At 41.2% G+C, this 20,105-nt stretch overlaps 2 protein-coding genes across 2 annotated transcripts in view; both read right to left on the bottom strand.

Moving 5' to 3' along the window:
* The window catches only part of USP4 (ubiquitin specific peptidase 4), a 48,368-nt gene extending 37,612 nt beyond the window's left edge, over positions 1-10,756 (bottom strand). Inside the window, exons 1-7 of the mRNA XM_020789450.3 lie at positions 10,552-10,756; positions 9,992-10,119; positions 8,629-8,759; positions 7,036-7,162; positions 5,575-5,720; positions 4,723-4,784; positions 559-699 (exon numbers count right to left, since the gene is read on the bottom strand). Coding sequence (XP_020645109.3) covers positions 559-699; positions 4,723-4,784; positions 5,575-5,720; positions 7,036-7,162; positions 8,629-8,759; positions 9,992-10,119; positions 10,552-10,685 — 869 coding nt within the window. The 5' untranslated portion in view covers positions 10,686-10,756. The remainder of the gene's footprint in view (positions 1-558; positions 700-4,722; positions 4,785-5,574; positions 5,721-7,035; positions 7,163-8,628; positions 8,760-9,991; positions 10,120-10,551) is intronic.
* Positions 10,757-16,198: 5,442 nt separating this feature from the next.
* GPX1 (glutathione peroxidase 1) lies at positions 16,199-19,808 on the bottom strand. The gene is made up of 2 exons (XM_020789417.3): positions 19,326-19,808; positions 16,199-17,089 (listed from the first exon to the last, which is right to left on the bottom strand). The coding sequence occupies exons 1-2, from the start codon at positions 19,611-19,613 to the stop codon at positions 16,748-16,750; spliced, it is 630 nt and encodes a 209-aa protein (XP_020645076.3). The 5' UTR covers positions 19,614-19,808; the 3' UTR covers positions 16,199-16,747.
* Positions 19,809-20,105: the final 297 nt, after the last annotated feature.

Here is a 20,105-nt window from a genome sequence, read left to right as displayed (position 1 = left end):
TTGTGTCTCTGGAAAGAGTACAAAACTCTTGGCAAGGAGAAATGTTGGCAGTCTTATAGCTGCTACACAACTATTTCTAGTAGAAATTGTAACAATGTTACAGTACATAGTTTCCTTTTTCCTTTCAAAATTTACTACTACTATATTTATTATTATTATTTTCCCTCTCCCATACATTGTGGTCTTCAAGAATGATACGTACTGCCCTGCAACTTTTGTCAGTTTCTGTGTAATAAAGGACTCTCTTGGAAAAATAGGCAGAATAGGTATGTCTTAGCAGAACACCACCTGACAAAGAAATGCTAGGTGATAAGACTGAAGCTACAATAATTTAACACACTCTCTCTCTCATATGTTTGTGAGTATCACACACACACACACACACACAGAGAGAGAGAGAGAGAGAGAGAAAGAGAGAGAGAGAGACATAGATGGTTTGCGAACAGCAGAGGCATAACTTCCTCCAGGGCAAAACCTTAGTTAATAAAGGAGAGAATGTATAAAGGTATTCAAAGAAGCAAGCTTTATAAAGAACAATAGACACATTCTTGCTCTTACCCTTTCCCATGACTGGAGTTCAAACCATATGAGTTATTGCTGTCACCATTTGTAATGGTTGATGAGACAACTACTGTGGAGCAAGAGCTTGCTGATGATTTTGAAGAGGTAGATAGACTTCTGCTGATTGCACTACTTGATCTGAGAGAGATAAGGAGTAGTAGTGTTCAGTTTTGCTTCTTTTTAATCCTGAGATACTAGAATTGTTTTTTTAACAGCATGCATAATACCAACCTCAGTAGTTCTGGGTTTTTTTTACACACAGAAGAAATGACAGGTATCCATCAATGAGATATACTGTTTATGATACAGTGTGCACATTAGGTTTCAGTTAATTCTGTATGAAGTCTTCTACAGTGAAATGTCCATAAGAATTTGCACCATATTTAAGAAACACAATGTGGATTTCAGTACACAATTTCTAATATGGTAGAGCATGTGTACAAAGCATCAGAGTTCAAATCCCAGCTGCCTTTGAAGAGGGCTCAGAAACTTCATTTGGTTCAAAATGCTGCAACCTGGCAGTTACAGGGAGCATATAATGACCATCTTAGTGTTATAATAGCTTCACTGGCTGGTATCCTGTTTCCAGACCCAATGGAAGTGCTAGCTGTGACCTAAAAACCCCTGCATGGCTTACAGTATGTCCAGGCTATCCAAAGAACTCTCCCCCCCCCCCCCCAATATGGGCCTTCTCTGCTCCTAAGATCTTCAGGGGAGCATCTTCTCACAGTTCCACTGCCGTTCCAAGCATGTCTGGTTGTAGAAAACCCTCCTGTGAAAAGCTAGGTTGGCCCCCTCCCTCTCTTATCTTTCCTGTGACTGGTGAAAGATCATCCCTTTTAGACAAGCTTTTAACAACTAATTGGACAGTGAACACTTTTGTCTTTGGATATTGTACATTATTATCATTTATCTGTGTTTTCATGTTTTTAATGGCTTTAACTGTTTTAATATTACATGCTCCATTCCTTTTTAATGCAGCAACTTATGCTTTTAATTGGTTTATTTTTTTCATGATTTGTGAACTGTCTTAGGTCTCTTCACTAGGAGGAAAGTAGCATAAAAATGAAATAAAGTCGAATGAAATGAATCATGGCTAGAAAAGACCCAAACTTGAGAATCTTGTGTATGTCACATGCATAGTCCTGGTAAACAATAGTAAGCTATACAGAGCACTGCTCTTACATATATAGGCCCCAAATGATCCATGTTTATATTTATTTATTTATTTATTTATTAAATTTATATCCCGCCCTTCTAGACCATGTCTACTCGGGGCGGCTATATAACATGATTCAAAATTAATTCTTCTATCACTTGTACAAAAAGCATTTTATACAATTTCCCATCTTAGAATGAAAAGCAGAATTAAAAAGCAGCTTTTAAAATTGGGGTTATGGGACTAAACACTCAGGCTTATTTTATGTGGGGAGCACAATCCTGGAAGCACAATTAATCCACGTTTGTAGAAGGCAATAGGAGCCACACTATGGCTGTGAGAGGCCACATGTGGCCCCCAAGCTAAGTAACTTCCACTTGTGATCTCCAAGAAAACTACCTAATTGGGGAAAGGAGGACGTAATTAAAATGGGAAAAAAATCTGTCATTCTGGGCAATGCATTTTATTCAGTTACCTTGATGACAGACAAGATAACAAGGATGTACACAGATAAATTGTTACAGATGCTTTGTGGCAGCAGGGTACTGCACCCTGAATGAAACTTGAAACAAAAGACTTCTTACAATGGAGCCAGAGCTACTGTTTTAAACAGGTCTGGCATAATCTATATAACTTATCCCTACAGAACAATTATGAATTGTTTGGGGAATTTAAAACTTCTCAGTTCTGTCCTGCAGCTTTTCCATTTCTCAAGTAGGTTCTTTCACTGTGTAGAAGCAGTGGGATTCCCAGAATGGAAGAAAGAAGTCTTTAATTATTTCCCTCTCCCCCCCCCCAAAAAAACCCCGCTTGCTGGTAACAGCATCCAGCAACTGTAATTTTTGGTAATTAAGGACTTCTCCCCTTTGTCCTATGGCATCCATAGCTTCCATGTGATGTAAGAGATTACACAAGTTAGACAAGATGTGGGATAGAATTAGAAAGATTATAATGACTGAAAATTACACTCTGCCAGTGACATCATCACTCTTTCACAAGAATCAGTTAAGCAACAGGATTACAAGATTTTAGCCAATAATGTTAAGCTTGCTGCATTCTTGATCAAATGGCCAAAATGGCACTAATAAATACAGTGATGCCCTGCTTGATGACGATAATCCGTTCCAGGAAAATCGCCGTTAAGCGAAACTGTCATCAAGCGGGGGAAAAAAACCATTGGAATGCATTGAAAACTGGTTAATGCATTCCAATGGGGAAATACGTCATTATCCAGCGAAGACTGCTCATAGAGAACCACTGATCAGCTGTTTAAAATTGCTGTCTTCAGAAGCAGGGGTCCGGAAAACAGCCATTTTGCAAAGGGAGGGAAGCCATTTTACGAAGGGAAGCCATTTTGCGGAGCCGGAAAAATTGTCATTTTGTGAACAAATGGTTTGCAAAGCAGGCACCTAATCGACGTCAAGCGAAAAAACCCCATAGGAACCATTGTTTTGCGACCGCTATAGCGATCGCAAAAAACTCAACATAAAGCAATTTCGTCGTCAAGCAGGGCACCACTGTACAATCTTTCATAAGTAATGTTTAGGAAGCATTATTAGTTACGCTTTTGACTGTTAAATTGTTACGCTATGGCCTCTGCAGAGAATGTATGTGTGTCCCTCAAAAGAGAAGTACCCACATGCCGCCTTTAAAGATTGACTCTATAACCAATCATTCCCATATTTGGACTTTAGACGCCATTGCATAAAGTATAGCAGGCATTAAGTATCAATTCAGCTCCCTCTATCACATAGCTTTTCATGCCAATATAACCAGTTTTCTATGCCAACCACCATCTCCATGGGACTGTTATTTAACAGATATTACAGCACCAACCATTTCAAGCTACTGTTTTACTTGAAAATAAAATCTGGCAAGTGATAAATATTGTGACTTTTGATTACTATACTAGAGCTACAGTTTTGAGCCGTTACCTTTTACTTTATGGAAAGGTAAGATAAAACTATATTGCAAACTCCTTGCAATAATTAAAATATATCTTATTTGTTTTAAAGTTGCAAAAAATCCATAATAGCCACACTGTGTTGATACCAGAAAAAGAGAGATAAAGCCACTTTAGATTCTACATACATTTAATGATGTAACTTTCTTGGCACCATAAGAAAAAGTGTGTGTATGTGTTTAAATACATTCAGCTGAACACAGATGGATAGAGCCACAACAGCAATTAATGTTGAGCAGAATGGATTTACTCTGTCATAACAGAATTGCTGCTACCAGGCATTATGCAAGTTCATTACTCTCTATTTAAAGCACTGATCTGCAAACACATCCTAGCTCCGTTACAGCTACGTACCACTGTAAGAACAAGTACAAGTTTTGTTTCCCTTTCCTTCCAGTTCTATGTGGTACAGTTTATACAACACATAAAACAAAATATTTTAAATTGCCACCGAAATGCTCTGCTTCTGGCAAATGGGTCCTGCAATGTTCAAAAGATCCTCCCCTTATATCTCAGCATATTCTGTGTCCAGCACATTCAGAATCCCCTGTGTAGCATTAACACTGATTAAGGTGTTAGTGGATTAGCAATACTGAATAGGCTCAGTTAAGAACGAAACTGTGCTTAAACTACTATGTTTAATAAAAAACTAAACTGATAATTTATGATAATTACTACTCCTAACAAGGATTTATTATTATTATTATTATTATTATTATTATTATTATTATTATTATTATTATTATTATTATTATTATTATTATTAAACAAACAAAGCTGGTCAGCACATTTCTTACACTAGTTTTTCAAGTTACTGATTTGCTATCTCAAATTAAAAGTTGCCTCTAGAAAAACGTAAGTACTCATATAGTCTACTTTGTTTTTCAGTCTAGAGGCTCTTAAAACAGCTAACGATTTATAAAACAACCAACAATAACAAAACAGAGAAAACAAAAGAAGCTAGTAACAAGTTAAACAGCAATGAGACCCATTCCTAGAGCCAATCTGAGGCAGGGAGAAGGAAGGGATAAATGCTTACTTTGTTAGAGGAGATTGCCTGGGCCACGTACCATCTTCATTCTTTACTTCTATTAACACCACCTGAAAATGAAAGGAAAAATAATAAAACTAGGCAGGGGCAATGTTATTTCTTGGACCGTCAGCACATTTCACAAAAACAAAAAACAATTCATTTTTGGGCAAAGATTCCACAACCCAATTCAGAACAATGTTTAATCCCAAGGCAAATACCTCAGGGGACATACTGAGGCTACAGATTGGCCAATATTTCAGCTAGCTTTGAAGGAACCTAAACAGAAAGGCTGCTCATGCTACTATCTGCAATTTTTGTAATCCCAGAATAGCTTTTCCATTTCAATGCACAACTCACACAGGGCCATGACTAGCCCTCATATTTATGCTCCAATTCATACAGAAGGTCCATACATGCATTTGCTACTAATATTCAAATTTACTAGTATCCACAGAAGGTTAGGAAATGATTTGCCAATACATTACAGTTTGTCTCAGCTTCCAAAACATTTAGAGCATTCATATTATCCATGTTACTAGACTGCAATTTGGACAAGCCCTGTTGAAATCATTGACTATCTTTGTAGTGCTCACAAAAATCCTGTTGTGTAGCTCTACCTGCCAACAGCAATGATGAAAGGCTTACTTTGACATTTTTTAGGTCAAAATCATGTGCACCCTGAAATCACCCAGTACTGCACGTGGAATGCATAACAGGATTTCAATTAACATAAATTAATGATGTTTTCTTAAATGAGTCTCAATCCAGTTCAGTCTTTCTGAAATAACTGCAATGTTTTGAAAGCCCATAGGGTGAGTAATACAGAATATAACTTTTAGAAGAAGAGCAGTCTCTTACCTGTCCCTGGTAGAGCCCCGCATCTTGTATAGTGCTGTCAAGTTTGCTCAGTTGCTCATAAGTATTACTCATGTATCTACTCCAGAGCCTAACTTCCTTTCCGTCAGGAATATCAAACAGCTTTCGCATCTCTTTTTCAATGGTAGCTGGGAAAGAGACAAAATTCTTATTTGCTATATTTCTGGGTAGTGATGGAAAGGAATGATTCTAAATGCAAAACCTGATTTAATTTCTACTGCAAAATAAGCCAGAAAATGAATGATTTGTGTTCATGACTATAATACTAAATGAAACAATATACACTGGCTTGCTATAAATTTAGTATCACTGTTTCCTTCAGTTGCAAAACAACGGATGAGCAACAGATTTAAATATATAAACCTTGATGCATAACTGTGTAGCTTGACATTAAGTAACACGTAAGCAACCATTTATTTACATATAACCAAAGTAACCTGAAATTAGAAAAAAAACAAACCGGCCAAAATCCTATTCCTTTTTTTACAATGGTAATATAATTGACATAAATCTCAGTGGTATTTTGCTACAACTTAAGAAACCATGCTCTTGCATGCCAACTCACATGATTTGCAATAGCAAATACCTACACTGACATTAATGCGCTGCCAAGATTTATGTGGACTGTAGTATGCTGGCGGCAGTACCTGACAGGATTTGGCTATCACAGTATTGCTTAAATAGTCTGTACACACAATTCTTTGCAGAAAGAACAGCATAAGAAAGTCAAAGTAGCTTCCCATATTAGGGACAAATTATAAAAACAGAAATGAAGTACTACATTGCTTAGTAATTATCTATAAACATCAGGAAAACAGCCACATTTAACCATTTACAGGGAAAAGACTGTTACTTTCATTTAAATATTTTTTAAAAACCTAGAACTTTCTTCCCCAAACACGGCAAAACATTCTTGCTTCACTCAGTTCCCTAATAAACTGCTACAGAAATTAAGTTTTTTTTTAAATTTTAAAACTAATGTTCATCTTATGCTTACAACCAAGCAATTACCAATCATAATCTAAAAACAAAGTCTGAAATCTTGTTCATAAAATACAACAAATTACTACATTTCTCCCTGATTTAAAAACAAACACAAGAAAAACCCTGCTGCCGTTTTCAGAGAGGAGGAGTGTGCAGATATTGGCTTGGTAAGTGTGTGCGCTGAACCCCTAAGAACTGCAGCTGGAACACTGTTTATCAGGAAGGAATGGATGAAAAGTTACAATTTGTTTTATGCTACCAACAGGATTTCAGCCAATATATACAAACATATTAGAAATAAGATATGAACACCATAAGTACATTCCAAATTACTTTCCTTATTTACTCTTTTAATTAAGACTATGTGTCAAATTGTTTCTTTTACCTGCAGTACACAAATGGAATACAAGCACATAAATGTTTTAAGAGAACATAAGGTTTTAGGAGCTATCTACTCACCAACGGTATCTGCTCTGCTGAAATAAGAGCTTAAGAGATTAGCAGAATCACTGTTTTGACAGAGCTTCAGTTCCAAAAGATAAACTTCCACTTTACAATGCTTCACAAACAGACCATATTCTACAACCTATTAAGAAAAACTTTCTTGTAAAACAGGTATAGGCAGTCAAACAGCTAATACTTTGCTGAAACATTCACAAACTAGAAAGGAAGGAGTCTTGCCTTAAAATAAGTATGCCTTAATTTCATAAATAGAAAAATGTTGCTTTAAAGAGTTTTACAAACAATAAGCAACATAAACACTTTGTTCCTTTAACTCTGTAACTGCCTGTGAATCTTCACATAATCCAATTACTGTATTTACCAATTCAAGTTTGTATTCATTTGAAATAAGACCTGTCAGTTTTAACAGTAGTTTTATAAAATAAAAATGTTTTCTTTTTGAAAAATGTAAGCTAAATACAGTCTACAGTAGATCATTATTCTCCTTCAAGTCTATTCATTTAGAACAAAAGATAGGATTCAGACTCCAAGGCAAAGAGGCAGGCTTACTTACACCCCCTCTTCCCAAACAACAAAGCTGCTATGGAAAGTTGGGGAAATACTATGGTGCAAGAACTAGGAACCACCAATGCCTCAGCAGGTTGAACTTTCACATTAGCATGTGAACCAATTAATATATTTCAAATTTTATCACAACACAGGATTACCTTTAGATTCCACACACAAGTACATATTATAATCACTAAGGCAGTGGTGTTGGGGTTATAAAGGGAATTATTTCTCAAACTTTAAAGATATTTATGTTCTGACTTCCAAATATACATGTCTAAAACATTTTTCTATTGATCTGTAACTACATTTTATTCTAGCAGCACACTATGCAATGCTTCAGCTGAATGTGAAAAATGTTTAGAGCAGAAACTTAAATGAGGTTAAAAGGTCTTAGGTTCATTAGCTCCCCACCCTATGAGTTTTAACAGGGAGCACAGGTGTCTCTTGCCCTTGATTGCAGATATCTTGTCAACTGTGTGCAAATACAAAGAACAGCTATAGCTTCTTTTAGGTAAAGGTAAAGGTTCCCCTTGACAATTTTTGTCCAGTCGTGTTCAACTCTAGGGGGCGGTGCTCATCCCCGTTTCCAAGCCATTGAGCCAGTGTTTGTCCGAAGACAATCTTCCATGGTCACATGGCCGGTGTGACTTAGACACAGAACTCTGTTACCTTCCCACCGAGGTGGTCCCTATTTATCTACTCGCATTTTTACATGCTTTCGAACCGCTAGGTTGGCGGGAGCTCACTCTGTCACATGGATTCAATCTTACAGCTGAAGATCTACAGACATTACAGCACAGAGGCTTCTGCGGTTTAACCTGCAGCGCCACCACGTCCCTATAGCTCCTTTTGGGAGAGCACAAATAGACCAAGCATGTGCAATATATATAACAGCCTAGAAAGCACGAAGCCTGCCCAAATCTAAATAAATAACAGTGTGTGCTTTTCTGGAGACAAACCTACAGACCTCAGTTATACTGATATCTGAGTACATAAGCATATGATTACATCAAAATTCACACAATTTTGATTACTTACTTTTCTCACAATGGGCTGTTGTCCCTCGATACATGCATACCAATTTACTAATTTATTCCAAGCTTCTGTAGGAACTAATACATAATCCAATTCATCAATAAGGTGCTCTTTCAACATCTGAGTTTCTGAATCTAAAAAGGGAAGTAAATATAGTTACAGAAGTCTTACAACTCTGCATGAAACCTTGAATAAAATTCTGCATATGCACTGATTCTTCAGAATAATAGCAAATTCAAAGTAAAAATATACAAACGAGTCTCTACTCAAACTGCTAATTTCAAACCTACAGTTCAATGCATTCCAATGGGGGGAAATTCACCAAAAATTAACGAAGAATCAGAACAAAGCCAAATTAATTCTGCAAAGGTTTTACAAGGTGCACTAACGATTCCAAGCATTTAAAAGAGTTTTTGAACATTTTAAGACACTTTTAAAATAGCAAAAACGGACATTGTTAAGCAAAACAGGGGACCCAAAATGCAATCGCTATGCGAAGCATGGTCCCGAAATCGCTAAGCGAAAATCGCCCATAGAGAACATTGTTAAATGATGTGGAAAATTGCTTAAAAAAACCATCGCTAAGCGAATTCTTTGTTAAACGAAGCAATCGCTAAGCGAGGCACCACTGTATATGGAAATAGGCAGGACTAGATGGCACTACAGTAAAGACAAAGCCTAGTCTGCGCTTCCTCAACCACACCTGCCACAAAAGAGAAGGTTCCTGTGGTGTTAAAGCAATACAGGAAGATAAAATCCTGAAGTCTACTGCATCTGAGAGAAACATATGAAAAGAGTTCTTCATCTGAGTTATCACTTTATCAAGATCAATCTGTGCTCCACATCTTAGCCTTCCATTTCACTAAGGAAACTGATGTTGAGTTGAAACTCAGTGGGAGAGGAAAAAAATACTCCAAAATCTAATACAGAAGCAGATATACTGACTGGCTGTCTTCCAGCTTCTGTCCATTAAAAAAAGAAAACCGGTCTCAGATCTAGGCATAGTTCCAGCCACATGAACAAACCACAAGTAAGAAAACAAGTAACAGGAAGCCTGTGAAAACCCATGGATGAGACACTAATTCAAGGGTGGAACCTTTCAAGTCCTATTTCAACATCAGCTTTGATTGCAACAAGTGCTAAAAGCCAGTCATAAATTTTTCCCATCAGCATTTATTAGAGGAGAAGTCCAAATTCTTCTGAGAATTAAGAAAAGAGATATAGAGAAGAATAAAAAGGAAGGGCAAAACACTTCTCCAGAGGTACATGGCATGTGCCCTTAGACCTTTTCTGACTCTTCCCTGCCATGACCCTCCTTCCCTAACACACAGTAACCAAATTCTGGCACCCTGCCAGTAACTTCTACCTGCAAAAAGTCCAGAGTTATCAATTGGCCCTGGGAAGAGGTTGGGCTCTCCAACGTTGTACAGGTCCCAGCTGTCAAAGCCCACATATTTTTTCCATTGCTTGAACCATCGGCTGTCAATCAAGTACCTGTAACAAAAGGAAGGGTACGTTGAAACCAGGAAAGAGAGAAGCACTTAGCGGCAGGAGGGCAGCTACTGCAAAAGTTAGAAAACAAGGCAAGAGGGGAAGTGGAAAGGAGAAGAAAAGCATGAACAAACGGGCAGGAGCGGACGGAGCAGTGACTCAGCAGCACCGATCCCATAGCCTCCTAAGGAGCCAGCCCCGAATGTCCCTAGAAGCACCAGCATCCACGCGCCCTCCTGGCCGGGGGGGGGGGGGGAGTCTTGGAAGACCAAGAGGACCCCCCCCCGCGCTCGGGGTTTTGGTGGGAGCGGGCCCACCCCCACCCCCGCGCGCGCCGGGCCTAGCCCTGACCCTGACCCCGAGAACCGAAAGCAGCCGCCGCCTCCTCCACGGCCTGCCTGCCGGCGCCCCTTCGCCCCAGCACGGCCTCCTCACCAGAACTCGCCCGGCCACAGCGGTGTTCCTAACAGCGGCATCAGCTCAGACCGCTGCGTCGCCGCGTCCGGCCTCGGACAGGCAGCGGCTCCGCCGCCCTCGACCCCTTCTGTACCAGCAGCCGCCGCCGCCATGACAGTACGCGCTGCCGGTTGACCGTCACCAACTGCGGATATCCTTCCTCGCCCCGTCACGTGCCCAGAACGGGACTGCGCAGACGCGGGGTTGACGTCGCCGGCCGCTGGTCGGAGGGCGCTTTGTAAACGGGGTGTTTGTGTGTGTGTGTGGGGGGGTTAGGATCCAGGCGACCTCCGCGGTTGTTGAGGTCGGGCTTTTCCACGGGCTGGTGGGTTGCCCGGGAAGGGTTGGGGTTGCGTCTGTTACTTCCAACTAGGCCATGGTTCTAGCCTCAGGATCGGGCTGGCTGGGGCTGGCTGCCTTGTGGCCCTCTCATTATCTCTCATTATTGACTGTGCTGGCTAATGGGGCTGATGGGAGTTGTTTGGGGGAGGGGGGAGAGCGGGGTCCTCTTCTCTAGGGCAGGTGGCCGTCAGGTAGCAACGCTTGCCTCTGGGTGCCCTCAGCTATCTGACCGAAATCCTTTCCCCAGTGACTGACAGGCAGGGACGTTTGGGAGGATTTAAAAAGCCCTGAGCTTGGATCCAGGCAGCTTAAGACAGCCATTCTCAACGGGGGGAGGGGGGGCTGAAGGGGGCCACAGACTGAAAAACCTGAGAGGGGGATTTTCTACTCATCTGTTCGCTTTGTATCATTCTTTGACAGGCGGTCCTGGAACCAGAGAAGAGCTCCTAAAAGAGCCATGGCTGACCTAAAAGTATGGCTGACCTAAAAGACCATCTCCTTTTTTTGTTCATCTGCTTGGCTCTTGCCTAGATGCAACAAGTGTTTACAAAGAAAAAAGCATTTTCAGTGGGCGCACTGTCTGTAGAAAGCCCTTCCTGGAGAGACTCACCCAACTCCTTAGACTTATCTTTTCAACAATTTGGAGAAATTCCTTGAGGGGGAATACCTTGCTTTTTAGACTGCCTATTCCAGCAGATAGGGACGTGGTGGCACTGCGGGTTAAACCGCAGAAGCCTCTATGCTGCAAGGTCAGAAGACCAGCAGTTGTAAGATCAAATCCACACGACAGGGTGAGCTTCCGTCGCTTGTTCCAGCTCCTGCCAACCTAGCAGTTCAAAAGCATGTAGCAGATAAATAGGTACTACCTCGGTGGGAAGGTAACGGCGTTCCGTGTCTAGTCGCGCTGGCCACATGACTAGGGAAACTGTCTTCAGACAAACACTGGCTCTATGGCTTGGAAACGGGGATGAGCACCATGCCCTAGAGTTGGACATGACTGGAGTAAATATCAAGGGGAATCTTTACCTTTATTCCAGCAGATACTGTAAGTCCCTATTCTACTCAAGGGATTTGTGCTGGTCTCACTATTACATTGTAGCTTTATTTCCAAAGTGCAGCAGACAGCTGCTAGGAAGACATGTGACTCAAGGTGTTCTGTGATATTGGGGGACAGATCTGTGGGTGCTATTCAGTCTGCCCTGCACCCCCTTAATATAGCCTGCTTCTGTTGAATGTGGTGGAGGAATGTATCTTATTGCCCTTACTGGAAAATGTAAGTAAAAAGTTAGAACAAAATGGGGCGTATTACACCTCTGCCTCACCATTTGTTCTGATTTTCTGGTCTAACAAAGTGCTAGTCTTAAGTTTTTAGAAATCCTTAACTACTTTGGGATCTGCTTAAATAAATTATAATCTTTTCTTGTATTTATCTACTGGTCTTTTTGGAACTTAAGGCCTTTCTTAGGAAGCACCAGAAGGCTATTGCTCCTCATGCCCCAGAGAGGCTGAGCTTATCCTTCTTTCAACACATTTTGGAAGTTTTATTTTTCTGGACTACAGCTCTCAGAATTATCCAGCTGTCAGAGCTGCTTGCATTGTCAAGTGGTGCATTCTGGAAACAGTGGTCTAAAAGAGTAACATTTGCAAACTCTGCATTTCAATACTTTAAAAAATCTTAATTTTCCAGGCCTTTTGTTCTGTAATTAGTACAGCTCTTAGAGCAAGCTTAAATAACTCGGTGAGTTAGAAACTAGAAGTTGTCATTCCCCACTATGCCCCTGGGAGAAGAGCTGGCCTTCGTAGCTTTCAGAAAGCTGCATACTAGTCCCAGGGGACTCCCAGAAATGAGTGGTAAAGGGTCGCTGTGACGATTGCCCCACATCACTCCTGTCACTCGTTCTCATTTGCATGAGCCTATGAGAGGAGTGGAGGGGCGGAGTCAGTGGATATAAGAAGGTTTGGCAGAAGAGATGAAGGAAGAGATATAGAACTTGCACAGAGAGTCAGGGAGATCATGAGAACAGATACTAATAGAGATAAGCTGGTCAAATAGATAGAGCAGGTGGTGTTTAGTTATGTGGCAAGATATCTGACATTTTAATGATTTGATTATATGCATTGAATAAAGAACATCTGTGATTCTGAGTAAATTTAATACATTTCAATAAATAAGTTCTGTTGGCAGTAACCAGACAAGTGTCTGACATATATTGTGGATAAAGGAAATCCACTGGTGGCAATGAGGAAAAGCGGGAACATCACAATTGGTATCTGCTGGGGGGATGACATAGCGCCAGCCCTTTGTTTGGGGAAACAAGCAGAGGCCACATGGTAAACGTCACAGTTGCCATACATCAATATTGACTCAATGGCACAGATTTATTAGAACTTTTGACTAATATTTTCTTTCCTTTTGTTATACTGTTGTGTCAGAAACCAGTTTTAACTTCTAGTTTGTAAACTAATCTAATGGTTTTTTTTTTTTTGCTTGTCTTCCATGTGTTTTAAATAACTTTTTAAAGATCCAAGCAAAACTGGTATAACAAGTGAACATTAATATACATAACAAAATAAAGTGTAGACAAGCATTTTGTTTCATAATACTGTATATCTTCTCACAATTTCATGTGCAGGGTGGGCAGTCCAGAATTCTGTAGACCTTGGTTTACAAATGAAATGGCATCCAAGTTGCAAAAAAATTCCTGATATCCCCCCCCCCCCCCACACACACACCATTTAAGTCTTCTATTTGCAATGTTAACTTCCTGGTGAGCACAGAGTTCCATATTCTTTCTATACAATTTGATGTATTAAGATTTTTCACATCTCTCCCATGGGAGAGAATTTCTTGTTTATCAACACTGATTGATAATGAAATGACCTTTTTATGCAATATCCTTTTGGTCCGAGCCTATGACCAGTATTGTAAAAGTCATATTAACGTGCAGTTTTGTCTTGTGATATTTTCTGTAATTTTGGATATTATCCTCCAAAAGATATGACCTTTAGGGCATTTGTACCATAGCTGTATTAGTGTTCTTCCCCCGCCACCCCATCCATCTGACATGTAGATGGGATTTTTAAAATTAATTCCAGTCATCTTGGTTGGTCAGGTGGCACCTATGAATTATTTTGAAGGGACATTCCCTTAGTTGTGTAGACATAGTTCTAATGCCAAGGGATGATAAATTGTTGCAGTTTTCGTCTTGAATATTGGTAGCTAAAAATTCATTTTTGTGGCTTAATGATATAGTGCAAAGAAATGACCCCACTGATGAATTTTAAATCTGCAAGCTGTAAGGATGCTGTGCTGTGTTATATCAATAAATACATATAAATTTAGAAACAAATTTATAGACTTAATGCAATATAGACGCAGAAGTGAGATGTACCTAAGTAAAAACCATTAATAATTAGATGGAAAAGCACTAGTAGCTATTATGAAATAAGAACCCACATAGTTTGTTCATTCATTTTGTAAACTGATACAACAGAAGGACACTATACTGTGCCAAATTAGAAAGATCGTTCGATCCATGGTAAACGTCAACTACCGTATTTTTCCCATGTATAAAACTACACTTTTTCCTTAAATAATTTGAGAAAAAAATTGAGGGTCATTTTATACACAGAAGGTAGCTCTTTACTGCTGCCATTTGCAAAGGCACGGGGCTTAGCAAAAAGGGGAGCCGTTTCTCTCTTCCTTTTTGCTAAGCTCTGTGCCTTCTCAAAAGGCAAGGAAAAGTGGCAGTCACTTTGACAGCCACTTTCCTTGCCTTTTGCCAAGGCACAGGGCTTAGCAAAAAGGGAGCCCTTTAATCCCTGCTTTTTCTAATTTGGGGTTAGAAAAGGAGGGCTTGTCTTATAAACAGAAAAAATACGGTAACAAATGTACCTCTCTTCCCCCACCCTTCTTCTACAAGTTAGGTAATTCCATTCAGATAGATCTTGCCTTTCTACATAAAAACACATCTATCTGTTACACTGTGGAGGTTCTCAGAAAATACATATTCTTATTCATATGCCATCCACTTTTATAGTTGTATAGACCAGATTACCCCAGTTCTACTTTTATGAATACAACAGCATCTACCAGTACAACCTAGAAAAATAAGTAAGGTGCTTGAATCTCTTTGCAGGAGAGCAGGGCATAAGGAAAATAAGAAACTTGTTTAACCAACAATGGAAATAAAGTGCCCATTGAAAGAATTGCTTGTTTTGTGAATAAGTTAGACAGAGATTCTACACTAATTCTAAAGTTTTTTGTTTTGTTTTTTTGCTGCTGTAGCTTGTTCTTAAACTAGAAAAGCCTATAGTCTGGGACAAACTTTTTAGAAAACCCAGGTTCAAATTCAAGGCACTAGCTGTTAAGAAATTCTAAAATATAACACCACCACGGTATTAATTACTGCATTACTGTAAGCCAAATTGGATCCATCTCAGAGGCAGCTGGAAAGCCCATGGGAGAGGCTTGGTGCTAAAGTAATCTGGAGAGTTATCAAGAGAAATAAGGAGTGAACCCAAGGCCACTCTAAAACCATCAGAGATGGTAGCTGTAAATTGGTTATAATTCACAGCTGTATTTTAGTCAAAGTGGTTACATGTAGAACAGCATGTCTTCTGGAAACCTCTGGTGGAAGGGACTGGCTAATGAATGTCTTCCAAGTGGGGAATAAAAGAAGTGTAAGAATAGTTAGGAGAATGCACAAAAAGGAGACCAAGTGCCTTCATATTTCAGCATGTTATTATGTACTCTTTATGAGCTCAGAGTGTCTATTCTTAGGTTCTCTAAATAGGCTAGCTACTTTTCTTTCATATTTGGGTATTCTTTACCTGTTCTTCATTTATAATCACTGCAGCTGGAGCTTTTGCTATTTGTTGGAATTGGCTTACTAAATCTACCCCCCCAGTAATTTTGGCTTTCTCCTCTTAAATAAAAATTCCCACTTGATGTTCTTTTTAGAGCTTGACTGGAGGAACAATGTGGTTCTAAGTTCAGTACTTAACTACTTGGACTTGCTATCATGTACCTTTCCAGAATTATTACAATCTGATGTCTAGTTTTGGTCTACCTTGCAGGGTTGGTGTTAACTTTACAAGGATGGTAGTTACTGGAGTTGCAGGTCTCAGGTAAGGAACAGAAGTCACCAGTTAATTTTGGGCTTCCAGGGCTGGCTAGATGTCTGTAAGGCTTTTGAGGAACCTGATGCAAGCACTGTAAACCTCCTGGTATCAGCTACCATTTCATACCAGCTGTTGCCCAGATTTACAATAAAACACATAGTTCTTTCAAGCGCTTTATTGATATATCTCTTTTACATCAATTGCTGATTTTAAGCTGTTTGCCCTGGCGTAATTTACTAGACCTTTACATACAAAATTTTACAAGCCACATCAAGTGCTCTTCATGACTTTAGAAGAAGCACCATCATGAATAAAATTTAGATGGGGAATAGAAAATTACCATCAGAGTAAACAGTTAACGAGTCACAGATAACAGGCAAAAGACATGAAGCCTCATAGATCAAATACGGCTGCTTCACCAAGTATGATTTTACCCAACATACATTATAGATCCATATTGCAATGCCACCAAATGGGAATATGTGAAGAATTTACGGAAGGAAAGGGCAGAAGGTCCACAATTAGCAGACTCCTCCATTCGAGGAAAGCTTTGCTGCTGCTCATGCATAAGTAGCTTCCCTTCACACAGACTGTTACTATTTAGAAGCATATCTTCAATTTGCAGTGGCATGGAAACATCTGCACAAGCTAGGATAAGCAAAGGGGGGGGAATTGCAACAGGATTTAAAGGTGGCTGATTCTAAAGCACTTAGTGAAGTAGCTTTTCAATATCTTCCTGAATCTTGATAGTTTCGAAGCGCCTGCTGTAACGTTTGATAGGCACTCCATCACGACCAATAAGGAACTTTTCAAAGTTCCATGCGATGTCATTGCGGCAAACAGGAGACCAGATGATGAACTGTGGGTTATTCATTAGCGATACAGGGTCATCATGTGGGTATGGCAATGCCTGTTTCAGGGATTTGAAAAGTGGGTGAGCATTTTCCCCATTGACCTCACATTTCTCGAACACAGTGAAGTTGGGCTCATATCCATGGCCTGGGCGGACATGCTTTAGAGAGTTCAGGATCTCATCGTTGGTGGCATTCTCCTGTAAAAAATATATGTTTAATTTCAACTATCAATCATCACAGCTCTCAACACATTCACTTGCTTTATTGTAACATTTTACGCTTCCCAAAAGTTGTGTGTCAATAGTTGTTTTGTTGAAATATAATCCAGAATAAAGAAACTTGTGAACTATTGCAAGTTGCACTACTTGCTACTGTAGTTACCTCACTTTGCTCAAACATACATGAAGAGTTTAAGTACTACATGAAAAGCAATTTCTAGCTTTCAACTCTACAAACTTAACTGATTCCACCTGCCCAAATTACACTGACTTGAAAATGTTTGCTCCTCATGAGGAAACCAAGGCCTAACAAAACAGATCCACTGATACTATCAACGAACCCACAACATATTGCCTACGTTATATTAGGCATTTTGGAGGACTGCTGCCAATGTACCAAACAAGAACTAGAAGGGCTTAACTAAAGAGGTGGGTGGTAGAGTAGTGTTTGTGCTAATTACAAGGGAGGCATTCTCATACACCACCACACTTGTTAAACCAGACTGTGATACAACTGTGTACTGGATAGGTCCATGCAGTTACAAATTGTATGCATAAGGATTCAGACTGACAATCAAGGTTTAAAGAAAACACTACTCTTTCCCCCTCACTACTTGGCTTAACTGCAACTCCCCAGCCAATCAAATATATGCTGTTCAAGGAGCAGATCATATTTCCTCATAGAGGAAGCTCTGGTGTATCCATCCTCTGCAGGAAATCCCCCGCTTCCTGCCTTTAAAGTGCGCCTTGGAACTACATTTCCAATAAATCCTCATCCATTGCATTCAAGCAGGTATTTATTTGCACAGGCAGGTACTGTAGCAGCAACCAGCCCAATCTCCACTAGTGTTTGTCTACCTGCTGCCCTTCAAAGACATGGTTTTGCAACTTTCAACAGCTTGCAGGGAATTACAGAAGTAATTGTCCAAATTATTTGGGTTGTGGAAGACTTTGGCTGTTTGAGTCATCATCTAGTTAAAGGCTATAAACTCATTTAGTTCAATGGATACATTTTTCCATACTGTTTGAGCTACTGATTGATGTCACAGTACAGGTGGCTTACTTGCACAGACATTAGGGTTGAACCCATCCATTTCATTAGTCCAACTAATTGCAGACTGTCAAATCTTATGAAACTTGTTAGCTCCTAATCCACATGGCCCACATTAAATCAGTTTTCAAAACTAAAATATATTTCAGTTCCTGGCTGTTTTAATTTGACCTACATCATCCATAACTGGCACAGCTGTCCTGAACAACCTGCTCTGTCTTGTTCATACCATTAGGTGTCCAAAACCCACTTCAGACATATAAATTTATTTTATACTCTTAACCCTACCCACCTAGGTTTGTAAGATCCTCATAAAATTAAAGGTACTTCTCCTTGTTCTGCAACACATAAGAAGAACACTGTATATTCTTTTCACATTATTGGGAAAGCGATAGAAACCTGGCTATTCAAAACCTACTGCCTAAAGGGGAAGAATAAGCTGAAGTTTGCATGTCCGTTGGTGGTGCGGAGAATTAGAAGAACAAATCAGGGCAGGTTTCAGTGGATGCGCTTAGAGACTACCTTGGCAGAGGTTGTATCCACTGTGAAATGTAGAATACCCTTCATTCTTCTTTTCCCTCCACTATAGTACAGCAAGAGAGAGCCTCCTCCCTGCCGGGGCCAAGAAGACGCCCTCCCTCTCCCCCCCCCCCCCGAGACCAGCTGGGAAAAGGCCCGGGCAGCTGCGCCGGGGCCCCCGCAGCAACGTCTCGCCAGCCCGAGGGCGCGGCGTCTTCTTCGCCGCCGACAAAGCCCAGGCGGCTGCCAGTTCAGATGCAAGCCGAGATCAGTTTTGTGCTCGCTGAAGCCTCCTTTCATAAACGCTTCCAAGCAACGTATTGAAAGGAGGTTCCAGCACCAATAGTAGAAACAAAAAATGTTCGGGCACTTTAAGCGTTACACTACAGTAAGCCCGCGTAGACCTTTAAGGCACCGCCGCAGTTCTGCCTTTTATCCTACTCGCTTTCAACAAGTGGGTCAAATGCCGGCTCAACCGCTCCGGGCAGAGCGAGAGGTTTCCAACGTGGGGAACGCGTGCGCTTAAAAACCGAGAGCATTCACACGCAACAGAAGTCCCGTTAACAACTTCACCTCTCACAAACAAAGGCCCGGGCGCTGCTTTCCCTTCAGGGGCTCCTTCCTTCCCGCCCGCGGCTCGCTCACCTGGTGGCCGAACTGGTTGCACGGGAAAGCCAGCACCGCGAAGCCTTCCGGCCCGAAGCGCCGCTGCAGCTCCGAGAACTGCGTGTAGTCCCGCGTCGTCGTGCCTCAGAGCGACGCCACGTTGGAAACCAGCAACACGCGGCCGAGGAAGGAACCCAGGTCGACGGGCTCCGCCGCTCCTAGCGGCCGCGCCTTGAGCCCCGCCAGCTGGAAAGAACCCGCCGCGCCCGCCATCGTCCCCGCAGCAGTAGCAGCCCGACCGACCAGGGGAAGCAAGTGCGCCAGCATGGAGGCAATTTCCCTCCTTTTCAGGAGGCCCGGCGGCTCCACCCCGACCCTCACCCCCACCCCGCTCCGCCCTCGCTCCGGGTGTGGTTCTTGGCCAGGGCGGAGGCTGCGTCCCGCTTCCTTATCTGTGGCGTGCAGGGGGGACGGCGGCGCTTTGTGAGAAGCCGCCCCGATGGTCTCCCCGTCTGCGCGAATCCCGGATCGTCCTGAGCAAAGCTCGTTAATTCAAAGGACTTCTTTGCCTCCTGTCGGCAACGGCCTCCCCTTTTGTACCCGGCAGCCTTTGGCGCTTGCCTTCTTGTTTGGTTTAATCGCGCATCGCTGCATTCAGGGACAACGTCCGGTTTATCTTCGGTAGCCCTCTTGGAAGGGGGGGGATTTAAAAGCGGCTGATCAGAACCCTAGACATGGGGAGCAACAAGTAAACGCTACACTGAACCGCTTCTTCCCTTCTGTGCTGGCAGAGGGGAAAGAAGGGAAGCGAGATCCAGA

The sequence above is a fragment of the Pogona vitticeps genome, chromosome 2, assembly GCF_051106095.1.
Source record: "Pogona vitticeps strain Pit_001003342236 chromosome 2, PviZW2.1, whole genome shotgun sequence".
NCBI classification, from domain to species: Eukaryota; Metazoa; Chordata; class Lepidosauria; order Squamata; family Agamidae; genus Pogona; species Pogona vitticeps.
This window is presented reverse-complemented; position numbering and strand designations above follow the sequence as displayed.